This window comes from Plectropomus leopardus, chromosome 15 (assembly GCF_026936395.1).
Source record: "Plectropomus leopardus strain MGB_pleo_1.0 chromosome 15, ASM2693639v1, whole genome shotgun sequence".
In the NCBI taxonomy this organism is placed as follows: domain Eukaryota; kingdom Metazoa; phylum Chordata; class Actinopteri; order Perciformes; family Serranidae; genus Plectropomus; species Plectropomus leopardus.
The window spans coordinates 1,953,810-1,981,218 of record NC_142190.1 but is presented as its reverse complement, the minus strand read 5'-3'; the positions used below and the strand labels follow the sequence as shown (position 1 = coordinate 1,981,218).

The following is a 27,409-nucleotide window of genomic DNA, read 5'->3' as shown; positions in this document are numbered from 1 at the left end:
AGTGAAGGACTTTGACTGTAGAACAGCTGAGTGTTTGACAGCCACAGCACTGAAACAGCCACATTTGCAGAAGTGGAAAGTGACTTCTTTAGACTTCTACAGACTACTTTGTGTTAGTTTCAGCTTTAATCAGACTTTGGATGAATTATTTTGAAACACCAGGACGCATCGCTCCGTGTCTCATCCAGCCGCTCGGTAATTATTATTACCAGGGGCAGATGTAATGTTTTGGGGGCCTGGGGGCACAAGCACATGAGCTTATTTTCAGCCTTTATCTAACTGGGAATGTTGGCAGGCTGTTGCAGCAAAAGGAGAAGTAGGCCGACTCAAAAGTTTTTAATTCCTGAGTAAAATGATTAACAGCACAGAAGTTTGACAGAAGCTGAAGTCTGAGTCCTGCAGTCAGGAGAGGTTGGCCTATTATCAGCACAATGTGCTGAAATTTACCTGAAGTTTGTTTCAGATGGAGCTTTTCATTTTTACATAATGCTGGAAAGTTTAATCAATAATAATGATTCAAGTGTTTAATTACAGTCCAACACACCATGGTCACAAAAACAACCCCCAAAAACCCCAAAGAAAAGTAATCACTCTTTAATTGTAATCAAAGTAAAATGTTTAATTAATGGTGATATTGATTTTAGGTATGAGGTTCAGACCTTTGCTGGGAGGAAATTTTGGTAACTGGATTATATATATATATATATATATATATATATATATATATATATATATATATATATATATATATATATATATATAATATTGTATTGAGGTATTGTTTTTTACTGTGTATAAATAAATGTACAATCTATACTTCTTCATGTCATGGATAGGGAAATAAATGTTAAAATAAATACTGTACATTTATTTAGATTTTTATTAACTGATTTTTTATTAACTGAGCATTATTTTATTTATTCTTGCATATGTACTTATTTCTATAGTGATTTTTTAATTTACATAATTATTTATTTCTGTATTTCTTAATTCATTTATCTATTTGTGCACTGATTTATTTATTTAGTTAGTTATTATTTATTACTTCTGAAATTTATTTATTTATTGAGACTTAAGTCACTCTTCATCCTCCATATGACAGAAGAATAATAAATAACAGATTATTATTGATGGAGATTTATGCATATATTTATTTAAGCTTTTTGTTTATTTATTCTTGCATTTATTTTCTTATTTCTACAGTGATTTATATTTAAATTCCTTTTGGGTTCTTTTCAACATTTTTTAATTTACATAATTATTTATTCCTCTATTTCTTAATACATTTATCTATTTGTGCACTTCTTTATTTAGTCAGTTGTTATTTATTATTCCTGTATTGTTTTGATTTTTACATTTATTTATTTATTGAGACTTAAGTCACATTTTGTCCTGCATATATAAGAAGAAGAATATATGAAAGTTTATCATTGATGGAGATTTATGCCGCTGCAGAGGCCATTTTTCCTTCACCATCTTGTTCGTGTCACTGAGGCAGCGTTGCTCATCCTTAAAGTTGCTGAATATTTGTAGCCTCAACACTTGAACTTTGTGTTAATGGCCTCATCTTTAAGCCGCGGTTATTAGTGACGTTGCCATGGAGACAGTTGGCAAAGAACACAAGCCAACCAGCATAGCGTGTTTCATTAGCATGATGTGTGTCCTCCGGCACAAAGTTAGTCAGAGCTCAGTGTGTGCCGACGCCGAGGGCCACGGAGACTCATAGTGACTGCTGTTGTCCCTAATCCACAATCTCAGGGTTTCTCTTCAGCCCATCTGCACACGCACGCACGCACGCACACACACACACACACACACACACACACACACACACACACACACACACACACACACACACACACACACACACACACACACACACACACACACACACACACACACACACACACACACACACACACACACACACACACACACACACACACACTGCTTGGATAACCACAGCTTGCAGGCGAACTCCAGGCCGGCTGTAATTAATGCCGAGCTCTGTGATCCCGTGTCGGTTCGGAGGAAATTCACTTTCCCACTGATACCTCGTGACATTTTACTCACATCACATTTGTCATTTATGGAAAGGCGGCTAATCCTCGATGCATTAGAGGAGGGTGGTTTAATTGGATAAAGGGCGAGCTAATTATGGAGGTTTTTGGGGAGTAAAGGCCAGATATGAGAGGTGACGGGCACAAACATCAAACTGGTGTCGGTTTCCTGCCGCTGATTGTTTGTCATAGGACGGAGACGAGTGAAATAGATGCTCCTGTGGGGGTGTTTGAGAAGGTGGAGACCGATTAGAGCTGTGACACTGAACCCAACAGGGTCCCAAGTGCCCCAAACGTTTTTTAATTCACAATAAAAATAAAATGATTTACTCTGGGAATTGTTTTGTAGTTTTAGTATCCATGACCTGCCAGAGAGCATAAAACAGCATCAAAATAGAGCTTGTTGACCACAAAAAGTGACAGTGGAGGATCCCCCACACCCCCGACACGGGTCCTAGATAAGACACTCATGTCCTAAAAACTGAAAAACATCTTAAAATCTGAGAAACATCATAAAATACTAAAAATATTCTAAAACCCTGGAAACATCCTAAAATCTGAGAGATGTTTTGAGAGATCCTAGAAACATGCTATTTTCCTAGAAGTGTCCTGAAATCCCAGAAATATCCTAAAATCCTAGATATATTCTAAAATCCTTAAAATATCCTAAAAACCTAGAAATTACCTAAATGCGAGAAACGTCCTAAAATCCAAGAAATGTCTTAAAATCCTGGAAAGGTGCTACAATCATAGAGATGTCCTAAAATCCAGGGAATGTCCTAAAATCCTCGAGATGTCCTTGTATCCTTGAAATGTCCTAAAATCTAACAAAAAAATCTAAAATCCTCAAAACCTAAAATCTGAGATGCGTCATAAAATCGAAGAAATCCCAGTGATGTCCTAAAATCCCAGAAATGTCCTATAATCCTAGACATGTCCTACAATGCTAGACATGTCCTTTAATCCTACAAAATGTCCCAAAATCCTTGAAACATCATTAAATCCAAAAGGCATCCTAAAATCTTAAACATGTACGGGGCCACCATGAACTGGCCCCTGGCGTCCTGTCACTTTGCTAAACTGGCCCCTAAATGAAGCCGGTTGAGTATCCACGGATGACACTTTACTTCCGCTCATTTTCCCGCCGTCTCTTCCTCGTGGAGCGTGATGGGCCTGTCAGGCGGCGCGGCCTCGTTAACACTGCAGGCTAACGCTGAGCTACGACAGACTGATGTAGCAGGAAGAGAACTGCTGGACTTTATTAAAAAATAAAAAATAAAAAAGAGCAGCTCGGCAGCCATCTGTCAGGGGCCACTCATGTCGGAGTGGCTCCTGGTCTGAGAGCGATGAAACCGAGTCAAGATGTGAAGCGGAGCGGAGTCGAGGCCGGCTGCAGCTCGGCTAATGATGACAGAATAGGAGCGGAGCAGACGCCCGCGCTGACCGGCCCGTCAGCCTGCTCGGGCTCGGCTGGCAGACGCTCGCACTTGAAGGACGGCAGCTGAGCGTTAAAGCTCTGGACGGACTCGAGTCGTCTCGTTAAGCTACAATAAAAAGACAGAATCTCATTTGCCGGCTTGGCTCGGCACAGCTCCCCCTGCCTCTCCAATTTCTAATGTTCCTCTTTAAATGAGTGTGAGTGCATGTGTGCAGGATTAAGGGATGAAACGGCGGGATGGAGGGATGGAGGGAGCCGCGGCGATGCCAGGCATTAGACACAATTAAAGTGGTGGCTGGGGTCTGTTTTCATTTGAGGTGGATGTGAGCCAGCAAGCAGACTACGTCACCACAGAGTCCCCTCAGTCCCCATACGGTATTTAGTTTTTAATTTAATGACATTTTTTAAACACAGCATGCCCTCTGCAAACATTTTCTCTATTTTTTTTTTTGTTTTGAGCCTTTTTTCACCATTTTTTAAGAATAACTTTTTGTGGGTTTTTTTTTAGCAATTCTCAAAATTTAATTTTTTTGCAATTTTAGAGAAAACATTTTCGCAGTTATTATTATCATTATTATTATTATTATTTTAATTTTTTGTAGATTTTATGAACAAATTATGACCTCTGCAAGCATTTTCTTTAGGAATATAGATTTGACCTTTTTTTTCTCACTTCCTCAAAAAAAGGCAATTTTTAAAGAAAACTTAAAAAATATATATATATATTTTTTTTAATTTCATCAATTCTTAAAGAAAGATTTTTTCTTTTTTTTTAAGAAAACATTTTGGCCATTTTGCTTTTGTAAAAAAAAAACTGTTTTCTTTTTATTTTTGGCAATTTTTGAAAAAAAAATCTTTTTTTTCTTTAGAAACTTTCAGCGATTTTTATAGATTTTTATAGAAATATATTTTTTGCTGATTTCTGAAGAAACGTGCTGAGTTTGGAAGGCATAATTCTTTTTTTTTTCTTCCTTTTGAAAAATCACCACAATGAAGTAATTTATCACAGCCAGAAACTGTAATCTTAAGCTGTTTTAGTTTTGATCAGCCGTCTACAGTTTGGAAGGCGTCTCACCTACGCTCCAGGCTAATGCAGGATTACGGGACGGAGCGGGGGATGAAGAGGGCCACAGCGATGCCAGGCATTAGACACAGTTTAAACGGTGGCTGGGGTCTGTTTTGTGGTGGATGTGAGCCAGCAGACTCTAGTCCCCTTCCTCACTGAGGCCTCGCCGGAGGATTAGGCGGGGGTCGGATGAAGCCCCCTCCTCCTTTAACACACATCCAGCCGCGCTCTCCTCCAGAGATGAGACCGGGATAAATAGTCTGTCATGAGCGATGGCCTCATCCCGGGAGCCAATTAGATGGGCTCAATTAAAGGAGTCTGTTCATTTACGTTCTGAGGCCTGGCAGTGCCGCCGCCGTCACCGCCGTCACCGCCGTCACCGCCGTCACCGCCGTCACCGCTGCTCCACGGCTGAACCAACATTTTCCTCATGTCAGATCTGCTGCAGGTTACATACGACAAACATTTTTAACAATAAATCTCCAGGACTTTTCAATGACTCTGAGGCAGATTTTAAAGCCGATACATTCTCTGTAAAGACCTCTGATACTCGTCTCAGTTCTTTTTCATTATTATATAAAAGCTTTTTAAAATAGATAATATCTGAATAATTAATAATTCATTCAGAACAGCATCAGATCTGAATATTTAAATATAACTAAGGGACTGTTCAATATTTATGAGGGGGGAGCGGGTGGTGCAAGACGAGGCATGTCAAATCGTTTTTTTAACACTGTGAGCGGACGACTTCAGACGTCTGTATTCTGTGTTTATTTTAATGCTGATTTTTAAAGTAAACACGCTCAAAAGGCAGGTCAGACTGTAAAAACTGAGATTATTGTTGGATTTTTAAAAATCCCGACAGTCCGTGAACACATTATGTGTTATTATACAGGTTTGTGAAATAGATTTCCACTTTTTTTTTAACTTTCAGGATATATTAAGTAAAAAATAACAAAAAAAAGGTTTGTGATACCATATGAACCCTTCTGGGACGATGTGGTACATGATAAATCACCGCTTTCATCATAATACAATATTATACGGATTCTGTGGATAACTCTACGATATCTGCACTTTGCATCGTTGATCACTGAATCAATTCATCGATCCAGATCGTTGCAGCCCTAACTGAGCGCCATCAGCCGCACGGTGTCGTCCGTCCATCACGTCCTGAACGCCTCTGCGTGTCTTTGTTTCAGAAAGTTCAGCCCTGTTACGATAAGACGGCTCACTGACAGATTTTAAGCTGAAGGGCCGCTCTGCATGGAGGGTCCACGCTCTGTTTCTGGGCTGTTTTTTGGCGCTAATTGAAGAATAATGACCGTGTATGATTTAAACTCCTGTGGTGTCGGAGCGACTCTGCAGCTCTCTAATGAGCTCTCTGTGCAGGGCCTCAGCTACGCTCGTCTGCAGGCTGAGAGGGGCTCCTTTAAGCACAGGCCCCCCACATGCATCTGCATAATGCACGCACGCACACACACACACACACACACACACACACACACACACACACACACACACAGAGGCTGGTAACAGAGAGGAGAGTGTGTTTTTAGCCTTTTTTATGCGTGCGTGAAACTGTCTGCTCTAAACTCATTACTGAGGTCAACTCAGTCTGGACCTCTTTAATTTCTCTGAGGTGTTTATAATAAAAGTTGTGAAAAAATTGCTTTAAAGTAACTAAACTTTGGTGCAGCAAAGATTTCGTACAACGCCAAGATCACAGACTTGCTCATCTGATCACAGGAATCACTTGTTTTTGTGTGTGTGTGCAGCCTGATCACCAGAAAAAAAACTCTCTGCAAACTACAGATCAGTTTATCTTAATGTTGTTGCTGCATCCTGAGACCACAAACCCGCATCCTGAGACCACAAACCCGCATCCTGAGACCACAAACCCGCGTCCTGAGACCACAAACCCGCATCCTGAGACCACAAACCCGCATCCTGAGACCACAAACCCGCGTCCTGAGACCACAAACCCGCATCCTGAGACCACAAACCCGCGTCCTGAGACCACAAACCCGCATCCTGAGACCACAAACCCGCATCCTGTCAGACTGGAAATTAAAGGGAAGGCTTCCTGAGTAGGACGACCTGTTTTAAAGGCTGTCACTGGAGGGTCCTGAGCCAATATCGCAGGTCCCTGTCGGACAAAAGAGCCTGAGACGGTGTTGTTACAGACGGTCTGAGAGAAGATGAGCAATCAGGGGGAGCGGTGGCGGCGGCGGCGGCAGATTGCTCGGCTGCAGCCATTGATCTGCTTACACTGCGGGGGAGCTGCAAAGGGCAGCTATATATAGTGAGAAAGGTGTTCTCTTTCTCTGCTCTCGCTCTTATCTGACAGAGAATCTGAGTGTGAAGAGCATCAATTTAAAGTCCTCTCCACTCCAGAGTTCAACCGCATCGCCGCGGCTCCGCAGGTCGTTTTCATTCCGCCCCTCCAATAGAAACGCGGGGGCGTGCGGGGTTTGCCTTCCCATGTTCCCGGCGCTATTCGATCTCACTAACTGCGCCTCTGTGGTCTTTGCAGCGGGACTGATGGCTGCAGACTTTCAGAGAGGTGCGGCGGCGCCCGGGGACGACTCGGCTCTTCAGACAGAAACGTCAAGGAGGCGCACACACCTACACACCCAAACGCCCCCCGCACGCCGGCATCAAATCGATGGCGATCAGCGTAAGGACGGTCTCTGGGACACAAACTATTCATTGGCGGGATCGGGAGTTAATGGGGGAATCTGCGGGTGCTCGGAGCTGTCTAATTACTCCAATCAAGTTTTTTAATCGTGGTGATTTTTCATGGCCGAGGTGGCGGGAAGCTCCCCGCTCTGATCGATGTCGCCTGTCTCTCTCCGCCCAAATCACGGGCACTCTGCGGCTGAAGGAAGAGGCTTTCATTCGGCTCCACTTGACTCTGCCCTCTGAAGCGTTTCCCCTCATGCACCCAAAAAATGATTTGTCCTGGGGTAATAACAGGACTGTCTCATGTTTTTGTCCAAAGATAAATGACAATCTTTTTAGGGTTTGAGGATATTTGGGGCCTTTTTTTTTTTTTTTTAAAACAAGCTCAAATTTGAGCTTTTTTATGCACAAAACTTATAATTCTGGCCCCCAATAGAGCGCTGGGTGGCCCCCCAATCATTTTCTAATTCACAATAAAAATGAAGAAATTCACACTGAGAACTGTTTGTGTACTTTTAGCCTCCGTAAAACAGCATCAAAACAGAGCTTGTTTATAAAAAAGGTGCCAGAGGAGGATCCCCCACACCCCCCACAGAGGTCCTCACTAAGACCCTAATGTCCGAAAATCCTATAAACATCCTAAAATCGTAGAAAAGTCCTAAATCCTATAAATGTCCTAAAATCCTAAAAAAAAAAACTCTGGAGATACAGAGAGCTTTGTTTGCATTAGTTCACTCTAAAGGGTTAATTTGTGATTTCAGAGCTTCCAAAAAACAAATTGTTTTCAATGTACTACACGCTAACTCGACTTTTCAGGATTCAAATATCGATCCCACTAATCGTCCAGGACGATAATTTGTCGACCCCGACTCACGGCTTTTGTAGTAAGTTTGGATTTCTGGCCCTTCTAGAGTTAAAGGTCATAGGTCATTTCTGGCTTTAGCTGGCGTCGACAGAGATCGCTGCGGGCGCCAAAATCCTCGCCGTCGTCAGCACAAAGGGAGGAGAGTGGCCTGCAGCCGTGGCGTCTGTTTGTCTCCTCTCTGAGTCTCTTTCATCCTTTCGCCTGTCGCACAGCGGCGCTCCATCAACGATGGCTGAGAGCGTGCAGGGACTGCCGGTCGGGACGCGGCTAACGCACGGCGACGTGCATGGAAAGCCATGAATATAAAGTGCGTGCTTGTGGCCTCCTTTTGTGCTGAGTTGACACCTGCTGGGCTGAGAGATTGCCGTACAGCGGGGACTCGACGGCGCCGTCACACCGGCCGGCTTCCTGTCTGCCGGGCCGTCTTCCAGCGACTCTCCGCCGCACCTCTCCTAATCTCATTCTCCACGCCGCCGACGTGCCGATAACACCCAACTCACAACACACAGCGTCAGCTGCTATTTTTAATCAGAGAGAGAAAACACGAATCAGACTGATGTCCACGCCGTGATGAGCCGCCGGTTAACCCTTTAGGACCCGCTCTGATGCCACACACACACACAAACACACACACGGCTCTGCACACAAAATGCACTTTTCAAAATCAAGCTTTAAAATAAACATTATACATTAATGTTATTTTCTACTTTTTTGACACTGGGTTTTTTATTTTTCTCTTCCTTAAAAAAAATGTGGACTATTTTTTTTCTTAAAAAATGTTTTTCTATTTTTTTTCTGTAAAAATGTTGCCAGAAAAAAATAGCTGATTAAAAATGGAGATACTTTTCTTTAATATTTTTTGCCAATTTTTTGTTTTATTTTTTAATAAACATCAGTCCTAATCTTAAATACCAAATATTCACTAATTTTCAGAATTTTAACTCTTTAAATCCCAGGGTTTTGTCATGATGCCACTGTGTTTTTGGGTCGATTTTTTTTACTATCCAGCCTGAAATTTGTTGATGATTGGCAGCAACATTGATTTTTACACTTTTTTTTGTGCAGTGTCAAATACTCACACTCATACCGCTCTGCACGATAAATGCACTCAAAATCAAACTTTAAAAAAAATATGATACATAAAATTATTTTCTACCTTAGGAGTTTTTTTTTTTTACCAACATCAGTCCTAATCATAAATATCAAATAATTATTTAATTGTCAGAAGTGGTTTTTACATGAAAAAAGACAAATTTTCAGTATACTACATGCTCGGTAGATTTGTTGTCGTTGTTGTCGCTGTTGTTGTTGTTGTTGTTGCTGTCGTTGTTTTAATGCGCTCTCAGTGGTTCTCAGAAGAGCTACAAACTATTTCAGCTCGTGCGTCGAGTCTGCAGCTCTGGGTATTTGGGCGCGTTCTCTACCTTCATCCAAAAAACTCCTCTTTGTTGTCTTGCAGTGCAAACTCGCTGCATGTCGGCCACAGAAACCGGCATCATGTATTCTGAGTGCAGACAGACGATGTTAGCGGGACGACGACCCGAACAAAAAAAAGACAAAAGAAAAGCTGCACAGCATTTGAATGTTGATTCAGAACTCCAAAGTTATGAATGAGGCTTGAAAGCTTCATAATATCTGCTGCAGCCCTCCATTATTGGTTATAAATAGACGCCGGCTATCACAGCGTTTTTTACCACGCTGCTAAAAATGATCATCTGAACAAAGCTCAGCTGCTGCGCTCCGTTTCTGACGACAAACACAGCCTGGTGTATTTACTACACTCCTCTGCAGGGGCTTGTTTTTTTCTTTTCTCTACAGTATTGGGAGAAAAAATGACTTTTGGCAGCGAACAGATTTTGAATGTAATGTTTTGGTGCAGCTTGTGAACTCGTTGCCCTGCAGGAACGTACCTGTCAGCATCGAGCGCTCCGCCGCACACAGAACGCTTTCATGGCTGGCACGCCAACCAGCTCCCCGAAAACCGACCGGTGAAAGAAAGATAAACAACTCAAATCGGTGATGTCGTCTGACATCAGGCGCCCGTCGCAGCTGCAGCGTTCACTCTCTGGAGCGGCGCCACTTTTCTTCAACTACTTCCTAAACTTTTGAGTACTGAGCAAATTGGCTTGATTTCTTTAAAAAGAAAAAAAAGGCAACAAGCAAGTGGTATAAAATGTTTCACAAACTGCAAGAAATTTGTAGATTTAGAAACATTTTTTTAAATGCTGTCTAGGGGAAAAAAAGAAAAAGCTAGGGAAACTATATTTATGGCTAATTAAAGATTACTCTGCATATGTAAAATTATGTTGCAGCATTAACGTTTTAATAACTTTTTTATTACTAATTTTGAAGATTCTTTCAGGTCATTTCCTTTTTTTAAAATTCTATTTATTATTTTTTGTCTATGTTCATTTATTTATTTCAGTAGTTTTCAGGAAATTTTCTTATACATTGACTGTGACAGGTCACCTAGTGGAAATAGCATGTATTTCCTCCATATGCCAAATATGGTCAAAATGACCTCATCAGGTGGAAAATAGTCAAAATGACAAATTTCAAGTCAAAAGCCCAGAATGACACCCAGAAATAATACAAGTCCTGTTTTTCTGCTCTGATGGCTGTGGGATCAAAAATGTCAGTTTGAATGGGTTTCAATGGAGCATTTTTGGACCTGAACAGTCTGAATGTAACTATTTAGTTTCCACAGTGTATTTTAGACTTATTGTAGGAGCTGAGCTGCAAATTCACTGATTACACTCAAATACACAATCTGGACTACATTTAGGACACATGCATCAACACACACACAATTATCCAAAAAAATGAAGACTAAAAAGTGCATAAAAATGCAGCAAACAGTCCCTAAGGGTTAACTATCATTATTATGAAAACACGGATTTTAGCTGCCTCATGAAGCGTCTGCATGTGGCTCACAGTTTGTTTTCGGATCTACTCACCCCTGCTCCTCCATCATCTCCTGCAGCTCCATACATTTCAGCTCCACCCTCCTCTTCCTCTCGTGGTCCAGGATCTCTCGGTGAGGCTTTTTCACCAGGACGGGCTCCGCTTTGGGCTCCTCCTCCTCCTCCTCCGTCCCCGGCTGTCCCTCCTCAGTTTTAGCCTGTAGGACGGCGGTCGGCGTGGGTCCTCCTGACCCCGCAGCTGTTCCCGCTCCTGCTGCGGGCACCACGGGCTGGGCCACGCCGTTCGCACCGTCCTTAGGAGACGGCACCCTCGCCGCATCGTACATGATTCCTGGACTCTGCGGGGACAAAGACGACGGACAGAGACAGTCATTTTGGCAGTCTCGCATGTTAATGATTTAACATACAACGTTTCCAAGGAGGATTTTGGCTGTCGTCAGTTATCGCTGAGTTCTGTGCACCGAGAGAAAATCCTTCTTATACACATGGCAAACATTTAGTAAAATATGTAAACAGGGTTCATGTTTTACCAGTAAATTTCCAGGACTTTTTCATGACTTTGACACAAACTTTAAAGACCACACATCGATACTCCTCACTGCTTCTTTTTTTATATCAATATACCTGCTCTTAAAAAATATGAATTATGTTTCACAAATAATTCAAAACAGGATTCAAACTGAATATTTAAATCTAATTTCGGGGCAGTTATTTCTGAAAGGGGAGGGGCTGGTGCAAAAGAAGGGGGAAGCATGTCAAATATCTTTTAAGGTCTAATGTGGATATGTGGATATTTAATTTTAACAAAACTTTTTCAGGCCTGGAAATGAACATTTGCAAATTCCATGACTTTTCGAGGTTTTTCCTGACTGCACAAACCCTGTATGAAATGAATATATTCTTCACTTTAAAGATTAGGCCCCTTTATGGCCCCTGAGCTGCTGTTTGACAACCACAGAGCTGCCAAATACACCCCCCCCACCCACCCACCCAACACACACACATTTCATGTGTACAGCAACATATTTAGACGGACACGAAAGGTGAGCTGAGACGTTATCACCTCTGGACAGGCTGCAGCATTTCTGCCTATACACACTCACTGTACACACTCACTGTACACACACACTGTACACACACACTGTACACATACACTGTACACACTCACTGTACACACACACTGTACACACTCACTGTACACACACACCGTACACACACACTGTACACACTCACTGTACACACACACTGTACACACACACTGTACACACACACTCAGTACATGTAGACGAGCATAGCCAGAGACAGCGCTGGCAGCAACTTGTGCTTCTGCATGAGTCAACAGGCCAGCAGAGCCTGGAGGCAAGTTAGAGGGTTAAATTCCTCTTTAAAACTCTCTCGTCTCAAACTGAAGCTGTAAACCAGCAAATCTCAACCCACGGGCCAAATCTGGCCCCCCACTGGGTGCCAGGCGGTCCCCGTACCATTCTCTAATTCACAGGAAAAGTAAAGTGATTCACATTTTTGTACTTTTAGTCTCCATAAGGTGTCAGAGAGCATAAAACAGCATCAAAATAGAGCTTGTTGATCAAAACAAGTGCCAGTGGAGGATCCCCCACACCCCCGACAGAGGTCCCAGCTAAGAGCCTAATGTCCTGAAATCCTAGAAACATCCTTAAATCCTAGAAACATCCAAAAATACATTAGATAGAAATGTCCTGAATCCTCCAAAAATCCTAGAAATGTCTTAAAATCCTGGAAATGTCTTAAAATCCTGCAAAACGTCCTAAAATCCTAGAAATGTCCTAAAATTGTAGAATGGTCCTAAAATCCAAGGAATGTCCTAAAATCTTAGAGATGTCCTAAAATCTGAGAAATTTTCTAAAATCCAAGAAAAGTTCTAAAATCCTAGAAATGTTCTTAAATCCTAGAAATGTACTAAAATCCTAGAAATGTACTAAAATTCTAGAAATGTTCTTAAATCCTAGAAATGTACTAAAATCCTAGAAATGTACTAAAATTCTAGAAATGTACTAAAATCCAAAAAATCTCTTAAAACCCTGGAAATGTCTTAAAATCCTGCAAAACGTCCTAAAATCCTAGGAATGACCTAAAATCGTAGAGGTGTCCTAAAATCCTGGAAATGTCTTAAAATCCAAAGGAACATTCTACAGTGGCGAGTGAAAGTAATGGGACCCAGCTCAATGAGCGGTTAAGTTTCCCTTCGCCTGATGTTCTGCTGCTCCGTTTGGCTCCAGAGTACTCTCTGCACTCCGACTATTCCAACAGCACACCTAACAACAAACAGTCGAGCTCCAAAACTATAAAATCAATAAAAGAGATGTTTTAATCGTGTTAATATCGGCTGTAAACAGGCTCAGAGAGAAGTCTGCAGCAGCAAAACGTGAAAAGCATCGATTTGTTTTTAATAGAACTCGATTTTATTGTAGCAACACTGGATGCATTCGTCGTGTTTGACTCCGCCGACCTTTCTGTCTCCGGCTCGTTTGCCAAGGGAAGAATGAGGTTGTCATTTTGGTGAATAAAAAAAAGTTGTCTGGTACAAGTGCTGCACGGAGCGCTCTGATTAAGATGGATGGCCCTGTTAAGGCCACCGCAGAACGCGCGGGAAGAGAGGACGGCCTTCACGTGCCCACGAGCCTCGGCGGCCCGGCTCCGCTCCCCCCCCGCGACTAATGGCTTCATTTTTCACTGAGGAGCCAAAACAGCCCGGCGGAGCCACTTCATCACTGTCACACACACACACAGAGGAGCGGAGACGGGATAACGCCGAGGCTGGACGGACAAACCTCCAAAAACCTCCCCACGCCTTCTCCCGCAGCATTCCCTCTAATCACGGGGAAGCGTGCGAGCGGCGTTTCCGAGCCGCTCGTGGAAGGCTCTGGCTGGTTAATGGGGATGTGCTTGTTTCTGAAGTGCTGCGAGCTGGTAAACGAGCCGAGGATGTGTGTGAGGCGACGCGCTCTCGGCTGACAGAACAGGTGGCGGGACAGCAGGAGGCATCAGCGCTGAATCTATTATACAGTAAATCAGCACTTGATATTCCATGACAGAGATGTCTCATCTGCACGCGCTCGCACAAAAACAACAACTCTGCGGAGGATTTGGGGGAAAAAAGGGCTCCGGCGCTCTGAGTGAACTTTAAAATGAACATTAAAGGCCCTGTGACACAAACGTGATAACAGCCCACAAACGTTACACAAATCTGCAGCTTTAACCATCTTAATCCCTGAAAGGTGAAAGAAGTTACCTACTACAGACCTAATGTGAAATGCCCTGCAAATGTCCAGAAAAGACATCTGCACTACGTCCAGAAAAGACATCTATATAATGTCCAGGAAAGACATCTGCACTACGTCCAGAAAAGACATCTGCACTACGTCCAGAAAAGACATCTATACTACGTCCAGAAAAGACATCTGCACTACGTCCAGAAAAGACATCTATACTACGTCCAGAAAAGACATCGATATAATGTCCAGAAACATTTATACAACATCCAGAAAAGACATCTGTGCAACGCCCAGAAAAGACATCTGCACTACGTCCAGAAAAGACATCTGGACAACATACAGAAGAAATCTTTATGACTTCCACAAAAAACATCTATACAACGTCCAGAAAAGACATCTAAGTATATGAAGTCTAGAAAAGACATCTGTATGAAGTCCATAAAAGACATCCACACTATGTCCGGAAAAGACATCTATACAACATAGAGAAGACATATATACATGACATCCACAAAAGACATCTGTACTACTTCCAGGAAAGACATCGACATGATGTCCAGAAACATTTATACAACGTCCAAAAAAGACATCTGTACTATGTCCAGAAAAGACATCTATACAAAGTCCAGAAAAGACATCTGTACTATGTCCAGAAAAGACATCTATATGAGGTCCAAAAAGAGACATCTATGAGACATCCAGAAAAGACATCTAAACTATGTCCAGAGAAGACATCTACATGACGTCCAGAAAAGACATCTATAAGAAATCCATTAAAAAAATCAATATGACGTCCAGAAAAGACATTATTATGACATACTTAGTTTAGTTAAATAAAGCAATTTTATAATTCATTTTTAAAAAGATTAGTTTTGATTAAATAAGTTGAAGCGGGACCCAGGGTGCTTTTATTTTGAAGGACCTTGCTTATTTTCAGTTAATTTCTTGTAATGTTTTTGGAATTTTGAAGCACTTTCTTTTTTTTCACAAATCTCTGGATCATTTTTGGGTCTCTTCTGGTCTTTTTTGTTGTTCATCACTTTCCTCTCATGTTTTTGAAAGAAGTCAAACCACCAATTTGCTAACGCTAAGTTAATTATAATATTTCCCCTATTTAATTGCTTTTTATTTATTTATTTTTTGCTGAGCTGGCTTTATGCAGCGTACGAGATTGGATGGAAGTCAGTTAATACGACCTTGTTTTCCACTAATTGAAGTGTCAGAAGAGAAACAATGGCTCGCTCTTCCCGCCTGCTGTCTCGCAGTGTTTTTTAATTAGACCCGCGGCTGTGACAGCTTCAGCCGGACGCCTCCGGTCTGGATCTTTCATGGCTAATCCCATCCGTGCTGGACATTGTGTCACGGCCGCCGTACCCGCTCCCGGTAACAAACCGCGCAATCTCTCACCACGTGCAGCCCGAGCGAACACGAGACGCCGTTTGATATCCGGCTGTAATGAGCTTAAATTCAGTGACGATATCATCTGGAAAATCTGCGGGAAAAACCCTCAACATCCCAAATGAAAATCCTCCACGACGACAGATGTGGGAGCGAAAAGCTGCGGGGCCGAGCGGCAGTCTGTAAATACGGAGCCGTCTCATTATACTAATGCATCACTCCTCAGTCGCTCTTCCTGTTCCCGAGAGGAGGGGGCGCGAAAAGTCTGTCCTCTTTCAAGTGGAGACAACTAAATCATTTAATTGTGTAATGCATAAAAGGAAGCAGAAAGGGGGACTTGTCAGAGGGCTGATAAGGCGGCAGAGCGCACAGTTAATAGTGCGGGAGTCCTCTGCGGGGCCTGAAGGTTATCTGCAGCTACTGTATTAACGGCGGCACCGACCTCCTCGCTTTTATTGCGAGGGCGTGGAAGGCTGTCACATCCCGACAAACAGCGCCTGTAATTAGTCATTACGCTAAGTGAAGTTGTTAAGCCAACGAGTGTCGCCATCGCTCACACGCTCCAAATCAAAGACGGATAATGTGCACTTGAACATTCAATATTGTGTTTTGGAGCTGCGACGCTGATTGCTTTGAAATAAAGGAGCCATTAGCTCGCCGCGCCGTCGCTGCATCGACTGACAGAAGACGCTTCCTGTTGTCTGTCGTTAACCTCTGACTTTTATCAGATTTTAAAATGTTTCTAGGATTATAGCACATTTTAAAGGTTTCTAGGACATTTCTAGGATTTTAGGACATTTCCAGGATTCTAGGATGTGTCTAAGGTTTTTGGACGTTTCGGGGATTTTACAGGACATTTACAAGATTTAAAGATGTATCTTGAATTTTAGGCAATTTGTAGAATTTTAGGCCATTTCAAGAATTTTAAGACATTTCAAGAATTTAATGATATTTGCAGGATTTTAGGACTTTTCTCAGATTTGAAAATGTTTCAAGGATTATAGCAGGTTTTAAAGGTTTCTAGGATTTTAAAAAGTTTTTAGGACTTTAGGACATTTTGGGAGATTTTAGGTTATTTGCAAGATTTTAAGATGTATCTAAGATTTTCGGACATTTGTAGGATTTTAGGATATTTGTAGGATTATAGGACATTTCTAGATTTTAGGATTTTTCTAAGATTTTAAAAAGTTTCTACGATTATAGCACATTTCAAGGATTTTAGGACATTTCAATGATTTAATGATATTTGTAGGATTTTAGGACTTTTCTACAATTTTAGGATATTTCTGGGATTTTGGGACATTTCCAAGATTTTAGGGTGTATCTAGGATTTCAGGCTGTTTTGAAGATTTTGGGACATTTCCAGGATTTAGGATATTTCCAGGATTTTTGGACATTTCAAGCATTTCAGGCTGTTTTGAAGATTTTGGGACATTTCCAGGATTTTAGGAGGTCTCAAGGATTTTAGGACATTTCAAAGATTTTGGGACGTTTCTAGGATTTTAGGAGGTTTCTAGAATTTGAGGACATTTCAAGGATTTTGGGACATTAAGAGAAACTCTGTCGTAAGTGCAGTGAATCCTTTTTGTTAAACTGTTTTACTTTAAAAATAAAGTGAATAAGAAAATGTTTTGGGGGGGGGGTCACCCTGATGGGACCCAGATTTGGCCCATGGGCCATAAGTTGAGTACCGTTGTCACAGAACAACACAGGCCTGTAAAATAAGACGTGGTGTGAGAGGTTTTTGCTCCTCACTTAATGTTGAAGGGTTGCTGTAATTCCCGTACAAGCTTCGTGATCTGTTAATGACGCGGTCGCCGGTGGCCCACGCAGGACGGCTCGTCTGATACACAGTCGATGGATCACACACTTAAAGCTCAATTAATAAGGATAACATCCAGCGTGGCCGCACAGTGAAAAAATCTCAGTCTCATTAGCCATCTAATGTTGCATTAGGCTAATGAGACATCAGAGAGCGGATCGCCTGGACTTGAGCCACAGTGTGTGATTACAGCTATTTTTTTACATGGGGGAATTTATCCGAATGTACCATTAAAGAATCATTTGTGCTTTACTCTGCGGCCCCTGTGAGCTGCAGTCTGCTGGGATATTTGATGGATAGATTACCAGTTAACTGCTGACTGCATCAGAAAGAAATCTACACGAGGAATTAACCCCGGGAGCCTTTAAATTAGGAGAAATAAAAAAAGAGCAATGATTTTCTGCTTTTTTTCCTGCAATACATTCTGAGAAAAAACTCACTTTGTCTATCCTAAAAAATATCTTTATATATATCTATGACAATTTTAGACAGTACTTATAGTAGAAAGACTTAATATTATTTATGTGACTGGCCTCAGCTATCGCCTGCACAAAGAGCGATAGGTGAGGCTGAAAAGTTGGCGTATTAATAGAAACAACATTTAGCTCCATCAGTGTTTTCTGCATCTGAATATATGGACACAGTGCAGTTTTTTTTCTCCTGGTAAATCCACAAAGCAGGACACTTTGAGTGCTGAACATATGTACGGCCATCTGTACGTTTAGTCTTCATAAACCTGCTAATGTAAATACTGCAGCTACAGGCGAGAGGCAACAGGCTGCTGATGAGAGTTTTCTAAATTCTGCAGTAAATCTTTTGCAGTTAGTTTTTGACTCCATATACATATACATATGCATATACATATGTATATGCATATGTATATGTATATAGATTTACATGCATTTGTGTTGGTAACATAGATTTTAAAGTCTAAAGAAACCACAAATTTTGAGTCTTTTTTTCAAACCAACTTAAAATTTTAATTTCAATTAATTTGAGCAAATGATACATTAATTTAACCATAACTGCTTTTCCTGAAACCATAAAACTAAGTTGTTATGGCACAGTATTTTACTTTAGGTTGAAGCAAATAATTGAGTTGGAAATAATAAAAACTTTGCGTTGACATGCCTTAAATTTAAGTTGCATTATTAAAAATGCTAATTTGTAAGAAATCAAATCATTAAATACATCTGACTTAAAGTAAATGTGTTACTGTGACTTGGAAAAACTTAATTTCTAAAGTTACCAATTGTGGTTTCTTTTTTTTTAAGTTGATCCAACAAATGTCTTTTTACAGTGCACGATCACTTTTTAAAGCGCAGGAATGATTGTTTGATCTCGTTATATCTTCTGCCTCTTATTCTGAAGTTTAATTAAAATCTCCTGGGAGGTTAAACGAAGCTGACTTTACAATTAGAGCAGAAAACAAACGGAGACGACAGCTCGCTCTCATAGAAACTCCTGGGCTTGTTTAAGTGGATTCTTCTTCATTTGCTGCAGGCGGGACCGGCCTCCTCACTAAGCTCTCTCCCGGTCTCACGGCCGGCTTCAGGTCTCTCGGTGTTGTGCACAAAGGCTCCGCTGATTGGATCTCACTCGGCGGCGGCTGCACCTCGGCCGTGATTGCAGGGTGGCAGTAACAAGGGGCCTGACCTTGACTTGAGACTGTCAGAAAGAGGCTGGAAAACATCCCGGGTGGCTATCGCTCAAAAAGGAACAAGAAGTCAGAGTGGAGGGGGTGTTTCTGCACATGTCGCAGTCACACCCGCCTGTATCCTCTGTCACCAAAGCCCCCTCTCCGCCTCTGCTATCACACCTTTCCTCCAAAATTATCTGCCCCTTAGCTGGAAGCTCGTCTTTTGTTTTTAGCACTTTGGCACCCAGAGGATGCGTTTAGCTCTCCCAAGGTCAGCCGTCTTTATTCCAGGCACGTTGGATTGCTGCTGGGTGCCAGGAAACAAGCAACTTTTCTCTCTCGCCTTTCTTTTTTTTTTTTTTTGTAAATCGTAGTTGGATGGGAGGTGCATGCGAAATGAGCGGAGGAGCTCTGAGGAATGGTAATAGAGGGAGAAAAGGAGGAGATGGTCGTGCACAGTGGCTTTGTTTGAAGTTTAAATGGAGGATCAAAGTTTTGACGCGTGTAATTTCTTTTTCACTGCTGTTTACCAAAGTGCCGCCGCTTGTGTAATTCAGCACGTCACAATGAGACTAAATATTACAAGAGAGACAGACTTCAGTTGGCACATTTTCACACAGCAGCTGCTCTCGTTTGGCAAAACCATAGCCCGAGTTTATTAAAGAGACTAACTGCTGTTAAAGAGCTTCACATACTTTTCTGTCGGTGTTTTGGGAGCTGCAGCACGCAGTTTGTCATCACTCCATTAAAAAGGCATTAGCAGAGGTGAGATGCTCCTGCTGCATCTATGAGTATATTCACAATTTTGTTATCAGTTATTAAATGGCTGCTGGCAAAATTTAACATTTCTTTAAGTTTCAGCAACACTGTGGTTTACGGTCCTTACACACAAAAAGAAATAAAATCATTTTTTCACTAAAAAACGTGGTTTTGGTTGTATAATTCCCCACTTAAAACACAACAATAGCTCTGAAAAAAATATATCTGCTTTTGGTGCCACAATCTTAAAAAAAACCCCACTTTTGGCAGCGTAATCCTGGCTGAAACTGCAGCGATGGCTTTATAAATGATGTATAAATGATATAAAAGATGCTCCACCTGCCCCACTAAGACAAACAGGCATCTTTAACCCCGAAAAATTCTCACTTTGAGCGTTTATTGTTACTAAAGCAAGAATATTCAACTTGCCCATACACGTCTTTAGGATTTATGGACATTCCTAAGATTTTAGGACATTTCTGAAAATTTAGGATAATTTGGGACATTTCTGGGATTTTAAGACATTTCTAAGATTTGAAGATGTTTCTAAGATTTTAGGACATTTTAAGGACATTTTCAGGATTTTAGGACCTTTCTTAGATTATAGGACATGACATGAGTGGGGACATATTAAGACATTTTTTGAAATTTTAGGACATTTCTAAGAGTTTAGGACATTAGGGTCTTAACAGGACCTCTATCAGAGGTGTGGGGGATCCTTCAATGGCTCTTTTTTGATAAACAAGCTCTATTTTGACGCTGTTTTATGCTCTCTGGCACCTTATGGAGGCTAAAACTACAAAAACAATTCGCAGAGTGAATCACTTTATTTTTACTTAGAAAATAGTTGGGGGGCGGCACCCGAGTATCCTTAGTGCACAAAAAGGCACAAAATTGGGCTTGTTTACAAAAAAGCTTTGGATGAAAACATGAAAGAGTTCAGCATATGTGCCTAAAGAATAACTCACATGACCCACCAACGTCTCTTACTGCCCCCCATACGAAGCGGTCCAGAAACCAGCCTGAACACTGATAACCACTCGCAGCCATTTAAAAGAGTGATAACATTAAAAACGGGTGTAAAGAGTCAAATAAGTGGTTGAGAGGCAGAAAGAGAGAGGGGGGGCTGGGGTCAGGCTGACGCTGATGTGCTGAAAAACTGCAGCTGCAGCGTTTACACCTGCAAACACGTCCTCCGTCAGACTTCTGCACAAACTGCACTCATGAGCAGCGCTGCTCCTAACAGCCACTTTGTGCATCGTTTGGAGCCGAGCAGATAACACAAACAGGATGATATCAACATACTAATGAGCGCAATGAGAGAGAGAGAGCAAGGCGAGAAGGCAGCCAAAAAATCGTGGCCTTTGGCTGAGTAACATCCCTGGCAACCTCAGAGACAGTGACGGAAATAACCCGCCGCTGTCCCATTTTCCACACAGACAGGAGACCGCGAGTCGCCTCAGAGGGAGACAGAACTACAGATGTGCACAAAACTTAAGCGATATTTTTTAAATGTCAAAAAAAAACTGTTTCCACTGAGTAGGGCTGGGCGATATGGAATAAAGTCTTATTATGATATTTTTTCACATCAGTCGATATCGATATATATCACGATATGCATCAAATCACTATTTCTGTCCAGCTTAAAGGTTCCCTTTGACTCCTACGTGAGATATGAGGTTAATTTTGGTTTAAATATTTATTTTCTGTTGCATATTTCCGTGCTGGAGCGGGCTGTCAGGCATGTCTTGTTTGTGTTTTTTTTTTTTTATTAACATGTTTCCATTTGGCATATTTTGTACTGGCACTCCTCAAACTCATAAACTCCAGCGCGTCCCCACGTGTAGTGTCTCAGGGGACGGATGATTAGCATATCACTGCCTCTGATGCGATTAGCAGGGTCAGCGGAGGGGGAGGGACGAGCTCAGGTCTGTGTGTGAGTCAGCACGCTGCACGCCACAACACATCCTCTGAGCAAACGCTGACTCAGCAGACAGCAAGTACAGATCAAACTGATCGTGTAGGATTATTGATTTCATCTGAAATTACCCCCAATCTCTGCTGCACGATGGAAGCATGATCTTATTTCATTTAAAAATACAATTATTCTTAGCCAAGTGTCACTGTGCACAAGAAAACTGATGCCTTTCACAAGTATTTAAACCTCTTTAACCTAAGAAAACTGCCATCATTTATTTTAAAAACATGGAAAAAAAACCTAGTGAGCAACTTGTCCCCCAAACTGCAAACACTTAGTAAATAGGGAAAAAGAAAAGATCTAAAAAATGAGGTAGACATTACTAAAAAATTACAAGAAAATTATCTGCAAAAAAAGTAATGAAAAAACCTGGAATCACCTGAGAAATTGCAAAAATAAAATAAATGAATAAATAAAAATAAATAAAAAGACAGATAGAAATAATAACAAATATAAGTATAAATAAATAATATATATTTTACCATGACCTACTTTTAAATATATTATATATCAATTAATATTTAATAATATATAATAAATATAAATATAGTTTTCCTAATATTTCACCCCAGTTATTTAATAATTTTCTGATGATTTTTTTGCAGCTGGTGGCCCTTTAATGCCAAAGTGCTGATTGCCTTTTTTCCTCATGTTTTTCGAAAATACTGAAAAAAAACGTTTTTCTTTTTCAATATGGAAATTTGACCTGATAAGCGTTACATGGACAAACTTTGCTACCTGTTTTTTTCCTTGTTTTTTCAATTAGAGCACAAAATTGGAAACTGAAAAACGAGTTTGTATCATTTTGGTCTCTTTCTGTTTATTTTGAAAAACAAATGAAAAAAGGATACACGGATTCACCTGCCGTCTTAAATGATTTCTCATCTTTCAATCTGCTGCAGAACAGAACAATCACCCCTCGGTCCCCGCAGAGCGGATCTCATCAACGCGAGCAGATCTCATTAAATAAAACTTAAATAAGTTACAAAAGTACAAGCTCATGCTTTTCCGTGAGGCATCAGTGTGCCGTGTTTTAATGGATCACGTGTCTCCGCTTACTCAGCAGATCCATCTTAAGTTGCATTTCAGGTTTCATCAGCTGCTCGGCCTTTGTTCCCTCGCAAAACAAGCCTCGGCGCCGCTTCAGCCGACACAGCACTTTCCTGATCCGGCCTCGGCGTGCTGAAGAGAGCGAGCTGCAACACGATGAGGCCCAGATACAGAACTCGTGTCTGGGATTTTAGGACATTTCAGGACGTTTCAGGACGTTTCTAGGATGTTGTAACATCTTTAGGATTTCAGGGCGAATTTTGGATATTTCTAGGATTTCGGCTGGTTTCTAGGACTTCAGGACATTTCTAGGGTTTTTTGACATCGTTAGGATTTTAGGATATTTCTGGGATTTTAAGACGTTTCTCGGATTTCGACGCGTTTTTAAGATTCCAGGACATTTCTAAGATTTTACGGGAATTTCCAGGATTTTAGGACGTTTTAGCATTTAAGGACATCTTTAAGATTTCAGGACATTCATAGGATTTCAGGATGTTTTAAAACATTTCTAGGATTTTAGGACATAAAGGTCTTACCTAGGACCTCTGTCGGGGGTGTGGGGGATCCTCCACTGACATTTTTTGATCAACAAGCTCTATTTTGATGCTGTCTTATGCACTTTGACACCTTTTTATTGTGAAAACAGTAAAACAGTTGGGGGGCCACCCAGGCACCCGATCAGGGGCCAGATTTGGCCTGCGAGCCGTACGTTGAGTATCACTGCTGCATGCCTTCTTCAGTTTGGGGTGTTTTTGCATTTTGAGAATGAGGCAATAAATTACGCTCTTTAGTGAGAGTAAATGTCGGTCAAACGTCTGCGTGTAACTTTGAGGGCAGCAGAAATTCAACAGTGAGCAAAAAATAAAATAAAATAAAATAAAAATCTTTCAATCAAAGATAGTGATGAAAGCAATTTCCTCAACTGTGCCCTCGTTCTCGCCCTGTTTTTTTTTTATCTGTTATGTTTGTGGGAAGGTTGAAAATCTTCAGCTTAAAATTTTTTTTTACATTTTTTATTATACATCATTATTAAAATATTGATCAAATTATTTAAATCTTTGAAAACTTTTTTTTCTTCCTTTTCTTTTTTCACTTATTTTTTCTCTAACAGATGAATATTTTATTATTATTATCATATTATTATATTTTTTTTTAATTATCATTGTCATTATTTTATTATCACTATTATTATTATCAATATTATTATTTTATTATTATTATTTTTCGTTAATTTGGTGGCTGTGGAGGGTAGTCTTGATTGGTCGGAGGAAAGTGGGCAAAATTGTTTAATATAATGTCATCTAATTCTGCAAAACCAAATTAAAAATCAAAAAGAAAATTAAATAAAAATTAAAATAAACTCCTACATTTTTATAAACTGTTTAGTCATAAAAGATTCTTGTATGATAATCATCCAAACTTACTGCAACTTGTAACTCAGACTAACATTTTCAGCAACAGCGAGGACGAGGCTCGCAGGAACTTGAGGAAACACGAGTCGTGACAGGTGGTCTCGGTGAGTCTGATCCCAGCCGGTTATTTCAAACTGCAGCGAGGAGCTCGAAACCTTTTTAATCACGCTGCATGCTTTGAAGACGGATGAAATCTCTGTATGATCCACCTGCTGCTGCTCTGTAACCGACACAGAGCGACCAGCTCCCGGACACAAAGTGATGCCTGTCAGTCAGCAGCAGACCTGGACTGCAGAGACGCCTCTCTGACTCCTGCGTTAACCCTTCCAAACCTGGGCAGGTTTGTCTGGTTTCTTTCAAAAACATAAAAAAAATGCAATAAGCAACTTACCAAGAAATTCCCCCAAAATTAGAAATGTATAGTTACTCAAAAAATACCTGAAATTAGCAAAGAGGGAAAAACAAAAATCAGGAAAAAGCCTGAAAAAGTGCTAAATATGAAATGCCCCTAAAATTATCAAGAAATTAATAAAAAAGTTACACAAAAATTACCCAAAATTAGCCAAAAAAAGAAAAGAAAAAAAACTGTAAATGATCTGAAAAAGTGTTGAAATAAGAAATAAATTCTCAAATTATCAGCAAAAAAGTAAAATGAAAATTACCTAAAATTAGCAACTAAAAGGAAACTAAAACAGGAAATGACCTGAAAAAGTGCAAAAATAAGGCATGACCCCAAATTTTGCAAGAAATTAAGAAGTTACACAAAATTATCTAAAAATTAGCAAATAAAAAAAAGAAGAAAAGAATAAAAACAGCAAATGATCTGAAAAAAAACCCCATATAGAAGTCATTCTAATAAATGTGTATTTTCTTTATAAATACAGATTTCTGGAAATTATCTTTGATTATTTGATAGTTTTCTAATGATTCTTTCTCTCTCTCCTTTATAAAAACTAATTTTCAGGTCATTTTTGTCACTTTTTTCTGATTTTTTTTGCAATTTGCAGGACATGTCATGCCAAGTTGCTGATTGCTTTTTCCCATCGTGTTTTTGAAAGAAATCAAACTAATCTGCTGACATTTCGAAGGTTTAAATCTCTGTGAAAGCCGTCGTGGAACCAGGATTTTAAAGGGTTAAAGCACCTCCACCTCGGCTGAGTGCAGCACCCGCTCTCATCCCACCTAACAGCCACCTCCTACCAATCAGAGCAAAACAAGCACAACAACCAGACCTCTCAGACCTGCACACGCAGCCGCGGCTCATTTCCCTCGGGAGCGAAACTCGTCCGGGCCTCGCAGAGCTGCGGTTTGGCTCAGGGCTGACTCTAAATACGGGTTTCAGCCTACACCTCCTCAGGATGCTCATCACCAGCAGCCAGCTTTATGCAGCCCAGATGATGCAGGCTGATGAGTCACGAGCTCAAACCTCCGCTTAATTACAGCGGGGACGTGCTCTCTGTCACTGCGCTCCGGGCCAATGAACCCCTGATTTTGTTATTAGTTCCCTGCCGGCTAATTCCTGCTTTGTTTAGTTACGGTTCAAATGTTTCGACCCAAAGTGATCAGTGAGAAACTGGAGCCTTTGTGATCAGCAGTGACATCATCACCATCATCATCACCATCGTCATCGTCGTCGTCGTCATCATCGTCGTCATCGTCATCGTCATCGTCATCACCATCGTCATCGTCATCGTCATCGTCATTGTCATCACCATCGTCATCGTCATCATCATCATCATCATCATCATCACCATCACCATCGTCATCATCATCGTCATCGTCGTCATCATCATCATCGTCATCATCATCGTCATCATCATCATTGTCATCATCATCATCGTCGTCGTCGTCATCGTCGTCATCGTCGTCATCGTCATCATCGTCATCGTCATCATCATCATCATCATCATCATCACCGTCATCATCATCGTCATCGTCGTCATCATCATCATCGTCATCATCATCATCATCGTCATCATCATCATCGTCATCATCATCGTCATCATCGTCATCATCGTCATCATCGTCGTCATCGTCATCACCATCGTCGTCATCATCGTCATCATCATCATCGTCATCATCATCGTCGTCATCGTCGTCATCGTCATCGTCATCATCGTCATCGTCGTCATCGTCATCGTCATCGTCATCATCGTCATCGTCGTCATCATCATCATCAGGTCTTTTCTTGCTTATATAAAAATACTTTAACTAACTAATACTTATGTATGTACATGTACTTATGTAATTAAGACAAAATTTGAATTTGAATTTGAAATTTCAGCTGAATTTGATTATTTAATCACAATTTTAGTGGATTTAGAGGGATGTATAGGCAGGAATGGGTTGTAATATAACATGTTCAGGGGGTTTTAGGACATTTACAAGAATTAAGGACATTTGGAGGATTTTAGAACATTTCTTGAATTTTAGGATGGTTCTAGGAATTTAGGACATTTCTCAAATTTTTCGCAGTTTGTAGGATTTTATAAAGTTTCTCAAATTTAAGGACATTTATCAGATTTTTCAACAATTTCCAAGAATTTAGGACATTTTTAGGGTTTTAGGACATTTCAAGGACTTCAGAACTTTCCTCAAATTTTTGGATGTTTCCAGGATTTTAGGATGTTTCTAGGATTTTAAGACATTTCTATAATTTCAGAACATTTCTCAGATTTTAGGATGATTCAAGGATTTAAGACTGGTTCTATGATTTCAGGATATTTCTTAAATTTTTCTTAAATTTGTAGCATGTTTTTTTCTCTCGATTTTTAGGACATTTTTAGGATTTTAAGACATTTCCAAGAATTTAGGACATTTCTCAGATTTTAGGATATTTCCAGGATTTTAGAACATTTCTTGGATTTTAGGATGATTCTAGGAATTTAGGACATTTATCAGATTTTTCGACATTTCCAAGAGTTTAGGACATTTCTAGAACCTTAGAACATTTCTGAAATTTTTGGATGTTTCCAGGATTTTAGGATGTTTCTAGGATTTTAAGACATGTTGATAATTTCAGAACATTTCTCAGATTTTAGGATGATTAAAGGATTTAAGAC

General features: G+C 40.6%; 1 protein-coding gene across 3 annotated transcripts in view; it reads right to left on the bottom strand.

Moving 5' to 3' along the window:
- srrm3 (serine/arginine repetitive matrix 3) overlaps positions 1 to 27,409 on the bottom strand; it is a 113,827-nt gene that overhangs the window by 48,509 nt on the left and 37,909 nt on the right. For all 3 annotated transcript variants that reach the window (XM_088088149.1, XM_088088147.1, XM_088088148.1), the window contains exon 2: positions 11,072 to 11,376. In XM_088088149.1, the coding sequence (XP_087944275.1) occupies positions 11,072 to 11,364 (293 nt within the window). In that variant the 5' untranslated portion in view covers positions 11,365 to 11,376. The remainder of the gene's footprint in view (positions 1 to 11,071; positions 11,377 to 27,409) is intronic.